General features: G+C 37.8%; 1 protein-coding gene across 2 annotated transcripts in view; it reads right to left on the reverse strand.

Moving 5' to 3' along the window:
• Positions 1-7,254: 7,254 nt before the first annotated feature.
• Positions 7,255-22,775, reverse strand: part of LOC143041453 (N-chimaerin-like) — a 37,613-nt gene continuing 22,092 nt past the window's right edge. The window contains exons 10-11 of one of the 2 annotated variants that reach the window (XM_076213345.1): positions 16,384-16,528; positions 7,255-11,574 (exon numbers count right to left, since the gene is read on the reverse strand). In XM_076213345.1, the coding sequence (XP_076069460.1) occupies positions 11,563-11,574; positions 16,384-16,528 (157 nt within the window). In that variant the 3' untranslated portion in view covers positions 7,255-11,562. Of the gene's footprint in view, positions 11,575-14,761; positions 16,529-22,775 lie in introns of those variants that run through there. The other variant, XM_076213344.1, reaches the window with a different exon arrangement.

Genomic DNA, 22,775 nt, shown 5'->3' on the forward strand with positions numbered 1-22,775 from the left:
AAGGGCAAAGCATTTGGGCATTGAGCATGTACAGTTATAATCGGAATCACCATAACACGTTGAATAAAATGTTTTAAAATATCATTGTCAATTTTACCAAGATGACCATGTAGGTTTGATAAGAACTTACATTGTTTATAAGTTAAAGACCTTTTGTTGTTGGGTATAACCGCTGCTTGGAGCTGTCTTGCATCCACGAACATAAGTGGATTTTAAGTGGTCTTGGCCTCCACAAAGAAACAGACAAGTTCTAGAAGAAGGGAACACCTGAGGAATGATTTACAGCCAAGACAGCATGAAAGAAATAAGAGATATTAAATCTGAGGAAAGTAAATACAGTCATAAAACAGAATACTGTCAGTATGCTGGAATGCTGTGTTTGTGGAACAATGTTTTAGTACACATCATTTTAGTATTCATTATTATGATGCCAGCAGTACATGAGAGTAGCTCGTCTAGGGTAGGGCAAGTCAAATGAACTCTGAAAGTGCCTTTGTCAAATGTGGGGGGCAGGTTGTCAAATTCATATGAGTGGTTCCTGGTTGACACTTAAACAAGTGCCTTATTGGGATAACAAGCTATGACTTGTTTGATTACAGGGTGTATTGCCTAACTAATGGGAGGAGATTTTGACATCGTCAAGTACGGGGTATCCCACAAGGGAGACCTTCAGTAATGGGCAGCTAGAGTCTTAATGGTCAAAGAGTTTGCTACAGTAATTCAATTAACTTCCATCACAACCTTGTGATGCTGCACATGAGTAAATGAGAAGCTGCCCTTCCCAGTATACAGTATCAGCCAGAGATTATGTGCCTGTAGTTTAAAGGATTACATTGATATATTTTCTCTAATTTTGCATTACAACTGTGCTCACCATGAGTGTCATCCATTCTTTACATCAGTGTCATCACTACGATCATCATTTCACACGATAGACATTGTGATCATCTTTCATCACATTTATTCTACCGGTCGACATTGCAGGTTTCACTGTCATGATTATCATTGCAACAACTGGTGCCATATTTTTTTCATGGTAATGATATATGTTATCATTATAATACAGTTATTGCTGTTTTGTATTTTACTGTTTGTGATATCCCATCACTGCCTTTTGCATGAATATTGAATATGTTGATTTATTACATGACAATATTATTCAGTGAATAAGACGAAGTAGCCTGTCCATGGTAACTCATCAATTTGTAGCATAAGATGTCAGTGTGATTTTTATGGTTATGTTTGGTCAAGTTATCATTAATGAAATTAGTATTACAACAGCTACTCCTTATTGTCACTACATACTGCCATTGATAAGTGGTGGTGGTGAGGAGCCTACACCATGAGGCACATACCTGCAGCTGAAGTCATCACCTTTGCCGTATGCACTTGGACTCTTGGGGCAGATAGCAGTCACTGCTGGGAACCGGAGAGTAAGAACTCACACCTAGGAAAATGCAAGAGCATGGTTTTGATTGTACACCACCAGTGCACAACTGTTCCACTGGCAGACACAATGGTGAAATTAGCTAATGGCCTAAGATGTCACTGTTCTGCGGGAGTTCCCAAGAAACCACATAAAGACAAGAACATGGAGTCACCATAAAAGACGAGAACTTCGAGATGATAGAAATATTAGCTAATTACCACGGCACGCAAATGTTCCCAATTCCCATAACTTTGCTCACTAAGGATCTAACCCCTTCAATTAAAATGCCCAAGACCGGCAAACAGAACCACGTATGAGGCTGTCAGCAGCCAGTCAGAATGAAGAAGTCCAATCTAAATGCAGCCGTTGCCTCTCCACTTTGACACTGCTCCCATTCCAAGTGGAACTGTGACCTCTCCTAATCTGAGTATCATTGTATATACCATATATTGTTCATACAATTTATTATTCATTCCTAACTTGAATATCAAAAAATGCAGACTTCAGACTTCAGGAAAAGCCAATTAGCACTATCTCATCAGCATAGAGAATGCTCACCAGTGGAGCAGCTACTGCTAGAATCCAAGAAATTTAAAAGATCACAAGTTTACAAAATGCCGCTAAAAAGCTTACCAGAATTAGCCATCATATGTAACCATGTATGTTTAAGAGTTTACTGCCTACACATACCTTGTATGTATATATATATATATATATATATATATTTATATATATATATACTGTATACTCACACATATACTCATCATCATCATAATCATTATCACTATCATTATTAATTAAGGCATATAGTTCCATTTTACAAGAGAAAAGGGGACAAGTGTGAGTAGTAGTTTCAAAGAGTTTGATGAGTGTAGTTGGGAAGGTTTATGGGAGGGTTTTGATTGAGAGGATTAGGAGAGAAACGGAGTTATTGGTGAAGAACAGTGGTTTAGAACAGGTAGGGCTTGTGTGGATCAGATTTTTTGTGGTTAGGCAGATATGTGGATTTGGAAAAGGCTTAAGACAGGGTAAACAGGAAGGCACTGTGGGAGGTATTGCAGATGTATGGGATAGGAGGAAAACTGTTATGAGTAGTCAAGAGTTTTTACGAAAGTAGTAGAGGCTGTGTTAGAATTAGAAATGGAGTGGGTGGTTTGAGGTAAAGGTGGGACTTTGTCAGGGATGTGTCATGTCGCCATGGCTGTTCAATTTATACATGGATGGGGTGGTGCAAGAGGTAAATGCAAGGGTAATGAGCCGGGAATTGGAGATGGTTAAAGAAAATGAAAAAAAAAATGAGAGATAAGCCAGTTGTTTTATGACAACACTGTGCTTGTAGCAGGATCAGAGGAGGGATTAAGGAAATTAATGATGGAATTTGGGAAGGTGTGCCAAAGAATGAAGTTGAAGATAAATATGGGTAAAAGTAAGGTGATGAGATGTACAAGGTGAGAGGATGGCAGCAAATTGGAAGTGAGTATTAAGGGAGACTAGAGGAAGTGGATAGCTTTAGATATTTGGGGCCAAGTGTGGCAGAAAAGGGAAGAATAGAGGTAGAATTTAGATTAAGAGAAGCGAGTAAATGTCTCAGGGGATTAAAAAGTGTAATGAGAAAAAGATATTTGGGAACGGAAGCTAAAAGAGGGATGATTGTATTGACAGCACTGTATGGGGCACAAATATTAGGAGAGGAAGAGTTTAAATGTGTTTAAGATTAAATGCCTGAGAAGTATGGTAGGGGTTACTAGGCTGGATAGAGTGAGAAACAAAGTGAGGAGGAGAGTGGGGATGGGAAGGGAGTTGAGAGATAGGGTTAATGAAAGAGTACTGAGATGATTTGGACACATGGAAAGAATGAGTGAAGAAAATTTTGTAAAAGAAATGTGGAAAGCAGAGGTGGAGGAAGTGAACATGAGGGGATGACCAAGGATGAGATGGATGGATGGGGTAAAAGGGGGATTGGGGAAAAGTGGAATGTCTGTTAAGGGAGGAAGGGAGAAGACAGAAGATATGGGTGAGTGGAGAGTGGTTGTGTATGGATGATGCTGTGATGCATGGAAGGGAGTGGGTGGGGGATCGGGGTAGTATGTATGAATTATATTTTGACGCAGCCCAAGTAGATTTTCCCCCGTCTTTTATTTTTCTGCATGAAGGGACGGAGAGGGGGATTTGGTGATCAAATGAAGCAGCCTTGCTGTGGATGTGCTGTGTCTTACTACACTGCTTCTGATCCAGGGCAGTGGGTGAAATGCAGGAATGACCTGTCACCCAAGAGGAGCTAAGGAAAGAGGGAGGATGGTGAATGGGTATGTGGGGATGAAATGAGTGGGAGTGGATTTATGCCTTTGACTTTGGCTGCCTCCCTTGTAAAGGGGAAAAAGCCCTTGATATATATATGTATGCATTATCATTATTATTATAATTTTCATTATTGCTACTAAAAGTATTACCATTATCATTTCCATTTTTACTGGCATTGCTTTTACCATTGTTAATATGGCTGTTGATATTACTACTATTAGTGGTTGGCTTAGTAGAGACTCTTAGCCAGAAAAATTCTCAACTAGAAGTAGTGATAACAGTAGCAATATTAATATTGTTCTTGTTGCATCTTTACTGCTGTCATTAGTGTCAGTGGATGATGCACATTTTTTTCTTTATTGTACTCATTATATACACCATCACTGTATTTTTTTTTTAATTTTACATTGTCATAACAGCAATACTGTAATCATTACCATCGTCATCCTCCTACTTATGGATGTTGTCATGAGCACCAATAATTTATCATCCCTACATTCTACATTATTATAATGACTACCAGAATCATTGAGTATATTCTATTGTGGATGTGAAAAGATAATCATTGGGATGTTCAGCTCGCGTAAACATTGTGAAGATGCTAACAGCAATATCACTATTTGTGCCTGCCTTGAGGAGAAACCATCACAGCACATGGCAGAGGTCGTAATATACAGAATTTAAAAATATATATATATGTGTGTGTGTGTGTGTGTATATTATATATATATATATATATATATATATATATTGTCAGTGTATTTGGGCAGGAGTTTTTCTCTAATGCATGTTTCATTAAAAGTGATGGCTAGTTGTGCATTAATAATTTTCTTAATGGTATTTTCCATATACCTTATTAAGGATTTGTTTTCCTTAGGAAGGAAATTTATGACTTGGCTGTATGTAGTCATATTAGCTAGATCGCGATTTCGGGTTCAAGACCCTTCTTCAGTAGCTATAGGGATAAGAATTAATCTGAAGATTCTAGTAAAACTTAGATCTTTACTAGAATCTTTGGATTAATTCTTATCCCTATAGCTACTGAAGAAGGGTCTTGAACCCGAAATCGCGATCTAGCTAATATGACTACATACAGCCAAGTCATAAATTTCCTTCCTAAGGAAAACAAATCCTTAATAAGGTATATGGAAAATACCATTAAGAAAATTATTAATGCACAACTAGCCATCACTTTTAATGAAACATATATATATATATATATATATATATATATATATATATATATATATATATATATATATATATTGGAAAATTTTCAAACACTGGACTTAGAGTAACAGAATTTACTACTGACGTTTCGAATTCTGTCCGGGGTTCGTCTTCAGGGTTATACAATGCCAGCAAAAGGAATCAATTAAATAGTGTACCGGTGTTCCCTGGGACAGGTCCCACCAGATTGAACAGATTTGTAGGTTAACAGAATTTCACACTAGTAAAACTCCCCATGGAGAAAGGATTACAAAATAATATATAAGAGGCACAAATATGACTAAATAACACTGCACTTTGTAGCTACGATACAAATCAAAACAATAAAACAAAACAAAACCATATCCTGAATGGCGTAAAGAAATTAGTTACAAATTTTGTATAACGTGTCATAAAAATGGAACCACCGAAATAAAAAGAAAAATACAAAATATTAGTTTGAAATTTTTCCGATAACATGGCTCCTGGACTCCAGCTCTTTACGAATGTATATATATGTATATATATATATATATATATATATATGTGTGTGTGTATGTGTGTTTCCGCGCACAAGTAAGAAATGGTACGCCTGCATTCAGGTACCTGTATGAAAACGATGCCAACACAGAATCGGCCTGGCAACAGACTCCAGCTGTCCCAGATGCAGCCCCCACACCCAAGAAACAGATTACCTTGTACTAACATTGCCATACACTCGCCATTTCCAGACAGCTCCACAAAATCTCTCTACTGATTGACGTATGTGCAATGGACTGATGGAATGCGTGACTAACATTGGTGGAGAAAAAGTCTCGACTTAGAAAATCATTCTCTATAAGCATATCACTTAATTATGTAACTGCATAAGAAACGTGTATAAAATACAGACGATGCAGCCAGTGTACAAAGTGGCTGCTATTCACAGCAGAACTGTATCTGCCAGTATATTTTCACAATGTGTATGTCTCTTGATATAATCTGTTTGTCCCCATGATTCTTGCACAATAAATGTAGATGCGACGAATAAAAAATCATATATGGTTCAAGCTGTAATTCATTTTCCACTTCCAAGTGAATAATTAAGCTATAGAACCCTTTTCTTAAACAAAAGCTCTGGTAACTTTGCCCTTCCCTACAGTCCTCTTTAGTTGTCACAAAATTTAGGTGACTGAAGGTATGGGTTGATAAACAGGTGGAGGTTCCTTGCTACATGCAGGCTGAAGGTAGGGAGATGGAAATAGAGAATAGAGTAGATTTTAGAGGTATCAGCCTCAGTTGCTTTCTTTACTCCAGAGCTGAGAGTCTACGGGCATCACTAATACGTGATGAGGCAGTAGTTGGTTTCCCTTCAGCCTGCTTTGAGGTCTTACCCCCCTCTTCATACTTAGGAGATGAAATATGACTGCAAAACCTTGAAATAGAATTCATACCAGGTAAGGAAAGCCCCTTTTTGTGTAATGTTTGGTATTGAACATGAAATATGTGCTGGCAGCATATTGGTCTCACCTTCGCCAAGTTGTGGGTTCAAATCCCACATTCCTTTCCACTTCCCAGCTATAAATGTTATCTGCCTCGATAGTCCCCAAAGTGTAGAGGGCAAAGATGAAGGCTTTGGCTGCAAATAAGTGCCTCCTGGTGTAGACCCTTCACCTTTTCGACAGACCCCTTGGCAACTCCACATAGCCAGATGGTCAGTGGGCAAAAATCATGGAATAGCTGATGCAGATAGGCAAAGGTTACATAAACAGTACAAGATGAATTCCTATTCTGAATGAACCTGGCTATACAAACGGGAGGGAAAAAGGTCAAACCAATAAAATACCTTGATGGTGAATAGAATTTTATTGACATCTGACAGAAATATGATCCAATGAACCATCTAAAATTAGTATCTGGTTGTAATGTCCTGCCTAGTGGTGCTCCAATGTGTACAGGAAATACATTGATTTGTGCAACTTTTCTTTTTCAGAAGAGCACTAATTTTTGTTCTGGCTATTTATTATATTTCTTCATTCTATCCCTTCACATTGTCAAGAAAATTTTAATTGGCTTATGCAAACTGACATGTAAGAAAGCAAAATCTTCAAGACTGTCTCAAGTTGTTAAATGCCATATGTACCAATATTTGGGTAGAATTCATTAATGCAGTTTGAATATAAGTGAAATGCCAATACATTTAACAACCTTCTTAAAAGTCTGTATAAAATCTTTGATACAAAGTGACTAGAAACCTTGCAATTTACGATGTATATATTTGCAAACATACAGTATGTGTGTGTGTATATATGTATGTTTATGTATGTATATGTGTATATATATATATATATATATATATATATATATATATATATATATATATATATAGTGTTTGTGTACACAATACTTCCTAAACCCTCATAGGCTCATACTGAGAAATAACTACTTAATAATCAATTTTACCAGTACCTAAAGATGAAGATAGTCACACTGTGGTTTTAGCAACATTTATATTACTTTAGTATACTGGTAATTATGGGCTAATAAGCAGATTTCAATCAGGCCAGGTTAAGTGGTAATTCTACATGTACAAAATACAGTCTGATGCAAATTAAACTGTTGTTCACAAATTGTGCTCTCTCCCACACAAACTTTATAAATGCATATCAAAGTAATTTAATATAGAGCTATATATGATTACAGTACATACATTTCATACTGACTGCGTATAGAAATATTTACTACAAAATATAGGAACCATTTTCAGTACCTGTGATGTGTACAAAAATCCATGAAGGCTATTTGTAATCAAGCATTAAAAGAATCTTTCCAGTCCATTCAAATACATTTGGGGAAGCAAATATATACAAATCATTACATCCTTCAAAATTCAGCTATGAACTCTAGAATATATACTCATATAAAGGGTTGTCATATCTAACATATCCATTACTGTATTAATGCAATGTGTTTGTGCATGTGTTTGTGTGTGTGCATGTGTGTATCTATTTACCTAGTAGTACACAGGATAAGAGCTATGCTCGTAGAGTCCCGTCACTGTATCTCATGTAGTTAATTCTAATCTTAAATTGCCCCATATTGTTCGACTCCATCAAAACGATTTCATGAATCAATCATTCTGCATGGTAAACTATATATTTCTTAATGTTTTTCAAACATTTATTTTCTTAATTCCATCTCATGGCCTCTGGTTTTCCTTTGTTCCCACACTATTAGGTCTTCATTATATATGTCCACACCTTCCATGGCTCTGGACATTGTTATTAGATCACCTTCCTTTCTTCTCTACTATAATGCTGGGAGCCTCTGAATATTCAGTCTCTCTTCATATGATTTACCAGCAAGATCTGGAGACATTTAGGTTGCTGTTCTCTGTGAAATTTCTCTTTCTTGCTTATATCTTTTTCTTTTTATGTAGTACCCACACCACTGCAGTATATTCCATTCTAGGGTGAATCAGGTTTTTGATGTATGTCATGATGCAAAATGAGGATGGAAGGTAGTTATCCAAGTTCTGCTGCTGACGCCAAATGGATACAACCTACCTTACTTTCTCAAGGAGAAGTGGCCCCGAGAGGCTGGCTTCTAATCTCCAGAGAGGGCCAGTCACTCACTTCTCTCTCCCACACAACTCGCAACTATCTCCCTTTCCTATATTCCTATTTTTTCATACAAGGAGGTCAGTATCCCATCACCTGCCCTCCCATATCTACTCCTATTAACCAACAACATAGAAATGAACCCAGGACCATACACTTACCCCACACACCCATAAACTATACACTCACTTCCACCAAATGGAACATATATCACTATGGGTTCCACCTCACAAGCACAACACTTATCAACATAAACAAATACACAAAGAACTGAAGCTGGAATCAACACATGACAACACACCTACAAGAACATAAACACACTCTAAACATATATATTAACATAAATGGACTCACTAAAAACACTTAAGAGCCACTTCACTTCTTATACAAACACAACATACATAAAGCACTAATTCAAGAAACAAAACGGGTACCACAAATAACAATATCCTCACTCACTAATTATGCAACAACACGAGAAGTTAACAAAATGACTCAAGGGTGGACTCATCACTAGTACTCAACAGTATGCCCTTCTCCAACAAAACAAGAGCTACCAGACTAACACTCACAGACACCACAACTGAAATAATCACAATCCAAACACAAATAAGGCAACCTACACTATCACAAACACATAGATCCCACCAACTACATAAACTCCTCGAGGGTTCATCACTTAACTCATTAGTAAAGCACATACTGTACTGGCAGGTGATCTAGTTGATGTTAAGTCATCTATATGGGTATAAGTCATCTATATGGGTATATGTTTCCTTTAACACCTCTTCTGGATACCATTTCCTCAGCTTCTGGTCCATCACTCTCCAGGAAAAATGTTTTCTCTGATAATATCCTTTTGCTGTTTTTTTGTCCAAGCTTCACTGATCAAATGTATAATTTTTACTTTCAGTGTAGTTTCTTCTTATCCAAACATTTTTAAACTTGTACATGTAAGTCAACCACCATATATTACTTGTTATCTCATTCACCAGTTTGACCTGAATTTAATTTTCACTAGCCTCACCACATCAACCTCATATTTCCCAAGTCTATAGATTTCTTCAATCTCATCAACGTTTGTCCTGTTGATTGATACAATTGATACATAACTTTTAAATCCTTAGTTTTTAAAAGTCCCTGTTTTACCCTTATCATTCTTGACACGATATGATCCTCTGTCCTGCAATCACTATACTCTTTCCTTATCTATCATGTCTCTCACCAACACTGCTCTATTTTTCAATGATGATGATTGATGATTTGGTTTAACATTGCAAACTCCCCCTATTAGGAGGCTAGGACAGTGCCCCTTACAAAAGACTTTGTAGCGTGGAATTGAAATAACCATGCTCTTGGTCCAACTCGCCTATTGCAGAGTATGAACTGCCATCACCTTGACCTCCGCCGCAAGTAGTGATGCTCTAACCCACTTGGGAAGTGAGCATCTTTTGGTATATTTTTTTCATATTATATTTTTTCTTTCTCTCTTATTTGATTATATCTCTAAAAAACTAGCTTCTTCATCATGTTTTTATTTCCATCCTCTGTGGTCTTCAATAATTTTTTTAATGTTCCTTTCTCTTGACACTGTTTCATCATTCTTTTTTTAAGTTCATTTCAATATAACTTTGTCTTTTTTTCTTAATTCTATTTCTCTTATTTTATTTTCTATTATCTCTTTACTATAACTGCTTACTCGAATAAGTTCAGTTACCTAGTCTTGTAAATTTAGGACCATCACTTCCTAATTGTGGTATACAGGAGAGGAGCAACATTTGTGGAGGTCCTATCTCTTACTATCCAATTATAATTATCATACCTAGCTTCAAATTCACATACAGTATTTTTCCAATCCTATGTCAAGCACTATATGCACAATCAGTATGTCTTGCCCACAATCTTGCTCATATCTTTATCAGGAGATGAATTATCTATAACCAAAATTCCCAGATCTTACTTGTTTGCTTCTGTAATTGTCTCACTTTCATTGAATAATTCATTAATGTTTTTTTTAGCATCTGCCCATTTCCAATCCAATTTTTTGCACTGAAATTCATTTTCTGCATTTGGCTCCAGATATATATATATATACCATTCTGTCTAGATTTTATTGCAATAAATTGCAGGCTTCCTCATCTTCAGTTATTCTCATGGTCTTTGCACCATCTACAAACATGTTATAATAGCGTGTCTGTGCAAATGTGTCATTTTAATCTAGTGTTCTTCTAAAGTATTACTGCAGCATGCACATGTGAAATGAATGTGACTCAAATGTGTTCCTATATAGACATAATTTGTTTTAACATTGTTTGACATTTTCATTGTATCAAAGTTTATTTCTAAGAATACAATCAATCTAATGTGATGCCTAAGTTTAAAATGTATTGTAAGGCGTCCAATGCTGACAAGGTGACCTTTCTGCCAACTAAGTCCTAAGCAGACCAACAACATGCACTACAGCACTTGTAACTAGCAACACACTAAGTGTCCTCTTGCCAGCTAAAGGCAGTATTTGCACTTCTGGATATTGTAAGGTGATGAGGTGCACAATGCAACAAACCAGACCTATGGCAACTCCATTAAGTTGTATGTGTAAGGTGAAACTTGTAATTTTATGCATGCTGTGTATGAGTACATACCTCCCTAGACCTAACAAATGAAAAACATTGTCTGGTTATGAAATTATACAACCTTTTTGATTGGAGGTGTAGTGAGTCCTCTTTACGTAAATACTTATATGTATCACAACACCTTATTCCTTTTAAGCTTCAGTACTCTATATTTCATTTGATCATAAACAATATGACAGTTAAGACTGTGAATATGGGACTGGGTAGCTATAAGTTCCTATTTAGTTGTACAATATTACCAGTATTTCCTCTTGACATCCCTTCTTCATACTAGAAATAAAATGTTTACTTAAGAATAATTGCATGAACAGTATGAACATTCCAACAAAGGAAAAAAAGTACACAATTAACTTACATAAAGAGCCTCTTGGCTGCTCTTTATCTCAACTCTTCACGTCATACACTGAAACAAGATATATTAAAATTCTTCATTTATAAATATAACAAAAACATATACCCATGCAATGGAAATGACAAATATGACACTTTCCTTTCATCTGATTTGGAAAGGGCAAAAGCAAAATGTAAGGTGTGAGGTATGCATAACCAAATTATTGGTAAGCACATTTCTTTCTACTATGGTTCCATTAATAAAAGAAAACAAGAAAAAAGAAAAGAAAAGAAGAAAAAATATATATATATATATATATATAATACAAATGATAATAATGATGATAACAATAACTGCTGCCTCTCAAATTTCAATCATCCTCAAATTTCATTGAAAGGAAAACCTGCAATTCCACATTGGCTAGCAACAGTCCATGAGTGAGTGAGAGAGAGAGAGAGAGAGAATGTCTGTGTTGTATTGGTGTACAACTGTTTCTACGTTATCATATGAAAGTAGGAGAAGGAGGAGGCAGTTGCCAGCTGTCAGCTCTTCATGTACGAAAAGGTGTAAGAAATACAGCTGAAGTTCATACAGAAAGATCTTAGGTTCAGTCCAGAGACCAAATGTCAGCACCTCAGAGCTAAACCTCTTGACAGAGGTGAGGGGTTTTGAAAATAGGCAGCTTCACTGTCCATTTTCCAAGATCACCACAAGCAAGTACCTATCATTGGTCCCATATATGTAAATAATATATATATAAACATATACATATATATACATACACATAAACACATGCAAGGGGGTACCCAAAAGGAACAGAAATTGTTTTCTGTGGCACACTGTGGGAAGACATACAGCCCTGTGGTATGTGTTTGTTTTGAATTACTTTGCATCTATTTGTCTATATTTGTGATAGCTGAAAGGAAAGAGCAGCATGCTCCCATGATATTATCTGTTTTACTGGGGAAAACAGCAGACAAAACAGCTTTCAAGGATGCTACCATGAGCAAAACACAAGTTTATAAGTAATTTGCATACTTTAGGAATAGTCAATTGTCGCTTGAAGACCAACCTTGTTCAGGGTGACCATCAACCTCCTGAACAGATGAAAACATCACAAAAATTCATTAACTGATCTTGGAGGACCATTGCCAAACAACTGACAAATTTGTTGATTTGCCTGGTGTATCCTGGAGCTCCTGCCAACAAATTTTGATTGCCAAATTGAGAATGAAAAGAGTTGCAGCAAAATTGGTGTTTCACTTCCTCATTGATGATGAAAAACAGCCATGAATGAATGCATGTCATGAACTGAAAGAACAGTTGGAAGTTGATCCAGACCTTTATTCAAAGGTCATCAGTGATGATGAAAGCTAGTACTACAGATACAACTTGGAAACAAAGCAGCAATTAAGTCACTGAAAGCATCAAAAGTCACGATGATCCAAAAATGCATATCAAGAGAAGTCCAATGTCAAGACAATGCTGATTTGTTTCTTTGATGCAAAAGGAATTGTCAACAAAGATTTTGTTTCTCCTGGTCAAACTGTTCACCATACTTTTTCCTTGGCAATCCTAAAATGTTTACAAGATGTGGTGAGACAAAAATGCTCCAAACTGTGGTGATTTCATCATGACAATATTCCAGTGCACGCCACCTTGAATGTGACCAAAACGTTTCTGACCTAAAATGGCATAATCCTGCTTACCCGCCCTCCCTATTCACTCAATCTCACTCGCTGCAATGCCCCCAGCCATATCAAGTCCTCAAATGGAAAATGTTTTAAAGATGTGGAAGTGGTGAAGAAAAAAACATTGGAGCCATTAAAAGGTATCACTTCACAACAGTTTCAGGACTCCTCCAAACAGTAGAAAACATGTCTGGACTGGTGCATTGCTTCAACTGGAGAATACTTTGAAGGCAATAAAAGTGTAAACATTTATTGAAAAAAAGAAAGAAAAAAAAACATATAAGATGATTTCTTTTTTTGGGGGGTACCCCCTCATACGAGAATATATGTATGTATGAATGAATGTATATGTATATATATATATACATATATATATATATATATATATATATATATATATATATACATATATATATATATATATATATATATATATATACCCATACATACATACACTGATGGCTTTTTCCCCTTACAAGGGAGGTAGCCAAAGTCAAAGGCATAAATCCATTCCCACCCATTTTATCCCCACATACTCCACTCCCATTCACCATCACTCCCTCCCTCTTTTCTTGGGTCCTTCTAGATGACAGGTCATCCCTGCATCTTGCCCACTGCCCTGAGTCTGAAGCAATGCAGCAAGACACAGCACATCCACAGCAAGGCCACTTCATTTAATCAGTGACCCCCCTCTCAGTACCCCCATGCAGAAAAAGAGAAGACAGGGTGAAATCCCCTTGGGCTTCATCAAAATATCATTCACACACACTCACCTCACCTTCCTCCATCCCCAATGCACTCCTCTCCATGGATCACAGCATCACCCATACACAACCATTTTCCACTCACCCCTACTTTGTCCTCTCCCTTCCCTCCCAAACAAACACCCCCTCCCTCCCAATGCCCCCCCCACCCCATCCATCCATCTCATCCCCTGTCAACCCCTCATGTTCACTCCTTCCACCTTTACCTTCCACACCTCTTTTACTAATCTTACTTCACTCATTCCCCCATGTGTCCAAATCCATCCCAATACTCTTTCATCAAACCTATCTCCCAACTCCCTTTCCATCTCTGCTCTACCCCTCACCTCCTCTTTTCTCACTCTATCCAGCCTAGCAACCCCCACCACACTTCTTAGGCATTTCATCTCAAACACATTTAAACTCTTCCTCTCTTATGTTTCGTGTTTCTGCCCCATGCAGTGCTGTCAGCACAATTGCTCCTTCATACTATATCCTCCCAGCATCCACTTCCAAATACCCATATATATATATATATATATATATATATATATATATATATATATATATATATATATATATATATATATATATATATATATATATATATATATATGTACAGGGATTTCTCGATTTATGTGAGGGATACATTCCTGAAGGGATCATGTAATGCAAAAACTGCATGTTATTCTAAATAATCCATGTATTTTGAAGAAATTACTAGGTTTTTTACCTTGTGTTATTTCAAAATCGCATATTCTAAACATGCATAAATTGAGAAATCCCTGTATATATGTATTTACCTAGTTGTATTATATAATATATATATATATATATATATATATATATATATACACACACAGCAGAACCTTAGTTCTCGAATGTCTCACAAGTCAAACAAATCAGTTTCCAACAAAAAATTTAAAGAATTTTTTGCCCTGGTAGTTGACCAAAATATCAGCCATTGACCAACCCCAATGGAGCTGAGTGGTGAAATTCAAGGTTTTGTGGAAAAATATCACCCTGGTAAAGTTGTATCCACCAGATCAGTAAAAAAATTTGATCCTCAACTAAATTGGTTCTGGAACACTGTTCTAGAATGAATTCTGATCAAGGACCAAGACTTTACTTATATGTATGTGTATGTATGTATACATATACATATATATATATATATATATATATATATATATATATATATATATATATATATGTATATACACACACATACATGGGAGAGGTGGCAATGAAATTTTAATGCTAGGGTATGAAGTTTTATTCAAAACAAATCATTTCAAGGGTTCGAAATGTTTGGTTCTGAATAAAGCTCTACACTCAATGGTGACCCATGCATACCCTGTTATTTTTGTGCACTTGAACCTCAATGTATGAGAACTTGATTTATGAGATTTCAGATTTAGGGGACTGTATTCTATGGGATTCCACATTCAAAAAGTCAAATTTTATGTAGTGGAGTTTTTGAATATTAGATCCCTAAAATCAAGGGCCCTTAAATTGAGGGTTCAGTGTAATAAGATGTTGTAAAGTGAAGCATGTTTTTAAAATCTTGTGTTAACCCCTGCAAGTCAATATATCATAAGACCTTCCTCAATTGATTAAATGCATCATATTATATAAAAACTATATAAAAAATTATATCTATACTTTCTTAAATTCAAATTTTGTATACAATGAATTACAGTATTAACATAAATCCCGTATATAATCTTAACCAGTCTTTTTACATAAAAATCTATTTCAACTATGATTATTCGATATGCATTTTAGACTCTAGTTTTAATTTGAAAGAACACATATAATTTCCTTTTACAATTTCAAACAAAATTCTCTTACAAAACAAAATCAATGAAAAATAGCCATGACATCAAAAATACAGACACTCCTCTACTTATGTTCATTCGTTTTACGTTTTTTCGATTTTACATTTGAACTGACTAAAAAAAAAAAAAAAAAATTTAGTGAATTTTTGAGTTTAGCACGCTCTCCGTAGTACGAGACGTTCAAACGATACTTACGCATGACACTGCATCCATTGTTTACATGGCACAAACGACAGACTGAACGTGCCTTGCCTCCTCCTTCTCCTCCACCATCTCACTTTATGTTGCTTGAATTTAATTTATTTGAAATTAATGTTATTATTTTACAATGTTATGTTTATAATTAATGATTTAGGGGTGTTTTATAAGATACGGTAATAGAATTTATGGATGTATAGTACAGTATGAACGGTCATACATTACTGGAACGTACAGTAGCAACTTACGTTCATTTTCACGTTACGTTTGGCCGTTCAGAACGTAACTAAAACGTAAGTTGAGGAGCGTCTGTATGTAAATCAGTTTCAGTTTCTTGTTCTTCAGTTGCCCTGAAGCTCACTCTTCATCAAATATATCTCTATTAAATATGATGAGCATTTCAATTACCCTTGGTTGACTAGCAGATGCCAGAGCTAGTAGGTCTGATGGCTGCAACTTTTCTGTTGATGTAGATGGCTGAATAAGAGTTGGTGCAAACACTGTGCTTAGGCTAGTAGCAGTCATCTTGTTTACTGCACTGTGTTCACAAACTCTGCAATCATTAAGAAAGGAAAACAAATTATGTTAAAATTGTTATCCGCATTTTATTGGGTCCTTAAGAGGAAATGATATGGTATTCAGTTAAGCAATTGGAAATCACCTTTTCCATTTTTTTTTTTTCTTTGCAAAGAGTTGAGGCAAAAAGAGGTTCTGAAAGAATGACTCCAACCAGAATCCTAGTGATTTGATCTTTAAATGTGTGTGGCTGTGGAATGTGTACTGAGTAAGAAGAAGACTGGCATGTTTATGGGAAAAAGATATATGTATAAATGCTGAGTAAAACTGAGTAAAGTTAAATGGAAAAGTGAGATTGAGTTTGGGAGTGTGGTTGGAATGGTGTCTGAAGTGGAAAGTGTGGATGAAGGGAAATGAGTGTTATCAAGGCTTATGTGGGTCTAAACGAGAATATGTCGTGAGGTGTGGGTGTTTGCACTGTATAAGAGTGTGGCCCTGGTAGTGAGTGAAGTGATGAGTGAGAAGAGTTTTGAAATAACTTAACCAAGTGTCTGGTGAGATTTGGAGTGAACATAAATGTAGGGGTGATGGGTGATTTCAATGCTCGAATGGATGATAGATGAGCTAGTGGATAGTGTAACTTGGAAGTATGGTGTACCTGGAAGGAATGAAAGTGGAAAGAAAATGCTGGAGATGTGTATGTTAAATGCATTTGTGATTGTTTATACCATGTTTAATGGAGTGGTGTCCATGAATATGTTGAGGGAATAGAACATGTGGAATGTCTAATCATCATCTTGTGGAAGAGAAATTAAAAGTTGACCAAAGATTGGGAGACTGGTGGAGGGAGGCAGAGAGAGGCTCAAAAAGAACTAAGTTATAATAGGAAAGTATGAATACTAGGTATGAGATATTTATCTGTATTTACCTAATTGTAGTATACAGGAAAGGAGCAACTCTTATTGGGTCCCATCTCCTTTACTCCAATTTATCATACCTAGCCTCAAATTCATGTACAATTCCATCTTAATCTATATCCTTGATTTCTAATTATCATAAGGGGACAGAGAGGGGTGGGGGTTGCCGATTTAATGAAGCGGCCTTGCTGTGGATGTGCTGTGTCTTGTGACACTGCTTCTGACCCAGGGCAGTGGACAAGATGCGGGGATGACCCGTCATCCAGGAGGTGTCAAGATAAGAGGGAGGGTAGAGGGTGGAGGGGAGTGGAGTGTATTAGGGATGGCATGGGTGGGAATGGTTTTTATGCCTTTGTTTTTTGGCTACCTCCCTAGTAAGGGGGAAAAAGCCTTTGGTATATGTATGTATGTATGTCTAGATTTGAATTCATGTATTGTTCATGCTAGGGCTATATCACCTTCTAAGCTATTCAAAGTACTTATACATTTATATGGAAAACTGTATTTCTTCACATCCTTTAGACTTGTGGTCTTTAATTTGTTCCCATGATCTCTTAAAGCCCTCCCATCCTTAATCACGATATCTCTCCTGTATGTATGGAATGCAGTGAAGGAGAAAACTGAGGAGGGAGCAGAGAGAGAATTGATATAGTTTTTTGAGGAAATTTTGAAGTGCACAAAAACAGTGGGTACATACATACATACATATACCAAGGCTTTCCCCCTTACAAGGGAGGTAGCCAAAAAGGGAAAGGCATAAAAACACTCCCACCCATTTCATCCCTACATACACTCCACACCCCTCCCACCCTCCCTCTCATCTGAGCACCTCCTGGATGACGGGTCATCCCTGCACCCTGCCCACCGCCCTGGGTCAGAAGCAGTGTCGCAAGACACAGCACATCCACAGCAAGGCCGCTTCATTTAATCGGCGACCCCCCCTCTCCGTCCCCCCTTGCATATAAGGAGAGGACGGGGAGAAATCCCTTCGGGCTGCGTCAAAATTTACTCACACATACTACCCCACCCCCACCCCCCTGCCCATTCCTCCTCATGCAATCACCATCATCCATATACAACCATTCTCCACTCACCTCTGTCTTCCGTCCTCTCCCTTCCTTCCTCAACAGACATTCCCCTCTTCCCCAAAGCCCCCTTCACCCCATCCATCCACCTCATCCTAGGACGTCCCCTCATGTTCACTCCCTCCACATCTGCCTTCCATACCTCTTTTACTAGTCTTTCTTCACTCATTCTTTCCATGTGTCCAAACCATCCTAATATTCTTTCATCAACCCTATCTCCCAGCTCCTTTTTCACCCCTGTTCTCCTCCTCACCTCCTCATTTCTCACTCTATCCAGCCTAGTAACCCCCACCATACTTCTCAGACACCTCATCTCAAACACATTCAAACTCCTTCTCTCTTCTTCTCTTATGTTCCACGTTTCTGCCCCATACAGTGCTGTTGGCACAATCACTCCTTCATACAGTCTCCTCTTCGCATCCATTCCCAAATGTCTATTCCTCATTACACTCTTTAATCCACCAAGGCATTTACTCGCTTCTCTCAATCTACATTCTACCTCCACCTTCACTCCACCTTTTCCTGCTACACTTGCACCCAAGTATCTAAAACTATCCACTTCCTCCAGTCGCTCTCCCTTAATGTTCACTTCCAGTCTACTGCCACTTTCACCCCTTGTACATCTCATCACCTTACTTTTACCCACATTTATCTTTAGCTTTCTTCTATCACATACTCTCCCAAACTCTGCCACCAGCTTCCTCAATCCCTCCTCTGACCCTGCCACAAGCGCAGTGTCGTCCGCAAACAACAGCTGGCTCACCTCCCACTTTTCTCCATTTTCTTTAACCATCTCCAATCCCTGACCCACTACCCTAGCATTCACCTCTCGCACCACCCCATCCATGTATAAGTTGAACAGCCAGGGCGACATAACGCATCCTTGACGAAGTCCCACCTTTACTTCAAACCACTCACTCTCTCCATTTCTAATCCTGACACAAGCTCTACTACTCTCATAAAAACTCTTGACAGCTCCCAGAAGCTTTCCTCCTATCCCATAAATCTGCATAACCTCCCACAGTGCCTTTCTGTCTACCCTATCATACGCCTTTTCCAGATCCATAAAAGCCCAAAAAACATCCTTCCCCTTTCCTATAGCTTTCTCACATATCTGTCTTACCACAAAGATCTGATCTACACAACCTCTACCTGTCCTAAATCCACACTGTTCCTCACCAATTACTCCTTCTGTTCCTCTCCTAATCCTCTCAATTAAGATCCTCCCATAAGCCTTCCCTACTACACTTAACAGGCTAATCCCTCTGAAACTACTACATTCACACTTGTCCCCTTTTCCCTTGTAAAGAGGAACTATACAGGCACTTCTCCAGTCCTCCGGTACTCTACCCTCTCTCCAGCAAACATTAAATAACCTCACCAACCAGTCCACCATCACTGAACCTCCCTTTTTCAGACATTCTGCATGGCATCCATCCAGACCAGGTGCCTTACCTGCTTTCATCATCTTTACAACTGCCTTCACCTCATCCTTCCTTATTTCTCCTCCATTCTCCTCACTCATCACTCTCATTTTCTTCGCATTTCCCACTGCAGCTATCTTTCCTTCCCTATCCTCCTTCACATTTAGCAACTCCCTAAAATATTCCCTAAAAACAGTGGGTAGGATGAAGAAAATGGGTGTTGCCTTGAGATTCACTAATTGGGAACCCACAACCCCACAGTAATAAGCAATAGTTTTTAGGTCCTCCCAGAGTTCTCTGTGAGAAGATACTTTGTTCTGATATCTGTGTTGTATTACTTTGGATTTGTTTCTGTCAATGGCTACAAAGAGGGAAGCAGTTCCTGGTTGTCAGCTTACCAATGTGAAAAAATTGGGAAAAAAATAATCAAAGTTGACAGAGAGAGATTGAGCCTGATCTAGAGACAGAATGCCCTACATAAATACCACTAAGCAGGTACTTATTACTCCTGGGAGCAGAAGAAAGGGTAAGTAGTGTTGTTGGTTAGCTCTTAGTGTTAGTGGGCTATGGCATAAGGTTTGGAGGAAATTGACTGCCTCTTGGGGTCTCACTAGAGGTCTTCTATCCCTGATACAAAGGTAATGAGGTCTAGTGCTGGACAGTCTGAAATGCATCTGATCATGTGTAAGGCAGCTTAGCTGAGTGGCTATGTGCGATATTACATACATTCATACACACCAAAGGCTTTTTACTCCCTTATAAGAGGAGTGGCTACATCAAAGCTAACACCCACTTCATGTACATCAAAACCCACTTAATGCCCCTCCAATCTCAACATTTTGTGGATAAAGGGTCAACCCTGTTTCCCACCATACTGCTTAGGTTGAAAGTAATGCAGTCAAAGCTGGTCTATCACTGCTTCATGAGTAGTGGGGGTAGACTAGTGGGATGTTCAAACAAGAACCTCCCATTGAGTTATATCATCTTTTCATCCATTCACAATCTTCCTACATTAACTCCTATCTTTTGCACTCTATCCTGTTACACAAACATTTTTCATGCATCCAGGGCTCATTTTATCCATTTACCCACCTCATTTTTGGTAATGACACTTCCCAACTCCCTCCCCTTAAAAGATGAACATCAATAAGTCTTCCTACCCTTCCTTGTGATATCACTAAATATTCCATTAATATCCTATCAACTACCCTTCTGTCCACCACCCTTTCCCATGTATACTTATACTTTGCTCTCTTCTTAAACATTGTTTGTTACTGTTAATTCCCTTTCTAAACATATCTGCAACATCATCTCTTCACTACGATCCATACTTGGCACCCCAAACTTCCCTACTACTCCATCTATTGCCTCATCCCTTCCTTTAGCATTGAGATCCCCTAATACAATTACAATTACATTCCTCCCAAAATTCTCTACACAATCATTTAAATCTAACAAGCCTCCCTTTCCTCTTCACTCTCTGACTACTAGATCCACATGCAGTTACAAAAATGCACAATTTCACCTTCACCTACTACCCTCCACTCCACCACACACTTTCCTATTTCATGACTTAGCAGTCATTCCTTCCCTCCCTCCCTCCCTCTCCCCACCACACTCCCAAACTCAAAATCAACCCATCTTTCAACTTAATTTCACTTAATACTAAAACGCCCACCTTCCTTCTCACATACTACCAATCTTTTCTCTTTTACTGTCATGTGCCATAAGCACATGCATTTAATGACCAAATTTTTAGGGCTCTGGTTGGAGTTCTGCAAGATCCTCATGTGCCTTGACTTCTCATAGGATGAACATAGAGAGAGCGGGATACCTACTCCCACCACTCTGTCCCACTTGGACACCTTTTATGACTCACATGGTGGTAGAACTCTTTCCTCCCACTACCATAGGAGGCACAGGGGAAAAGAAAAGATATATTCAAAAAAGTGGTAAAAGACAGATTCAAGGGAACAGCATAAAGGAGGATGGTACAAAAAATAGCATCATTCCTCTAGGCATTGAGATCTTACTCTTAACAAAGACACTGTGTGGCGAGGCCTTAAAGCAGAGTTATGACTGAAGAAAGACTAGGAAAAAGAGTGTGGCAGGCAGAGTAATCTATCTATATACCAAGAGCCTTTTCTTCCTTATATGGAAGGTAGCCAAGTCAAGTCACATACCCACTTCCACCCACCACTCTTTTTTTTTTTTTCTCTCATCTTATCTACTCATGGATGAAGGGTCACCTCTGTCTCCTGCCCACTGCCTGAGTCAGAAACAATGCAGAAGTACACAGCAAGGCCGTTTCACTGACACAACAACCTTCCCTCTCCATCCCCTCATATGGAAATTAGAGAAGACGGAGAAATCCTTTTGGGTTGTATCAAAATATCATCCACACAACCAATCCCCCCATCTCCCACCCACCCTTCCTTGTTTGACAGACATACAAAAGAGAGAAGATGTGGGAGAAAATCCCTTTGGGCTGTTTACATTACAAAATGTTGTCTTTTGTTGTTGTATTTACACTAATAATTGCAAATTTCGAAAGTCTCTAATCAACAAGGATAAGTAATTTTATTGAAGTTTTATCGATGTTGTGCTGGGAATGAATGAATAAAAAAAAAAAATAATATATATATATATATGTTTCATGTTGGATATTCTTCCACTGAGGTGGATGAAATTGAGATCGAGTTGAAAAGATTTGGAGGTCAGAAAGCAGATTGATGAACTAAGAAGGGAAAATGAAACTTTGATAAATGAGAGGAAAAAATCTTCTCAGCTATCCACTTCCCCACAATCCTTTAATACTCATTTTTATTATAATTATTATTGTTATTATCATTATTATC

Source organism: Oratosquilla oratoria, chromosome 31, assembly GCF_046742065.1.
Source record: "Oratosquilla oratoria isolate Oo_2021 chromosome 31, ASM4674206v1, whole genome shotgun sequence".
NCBI lineage: Eukaryota > Metazoa > Arthropoda > Malacostraca > Stomatopoda > Squillidae > Oratosquilla > Oratosquilla oratoria.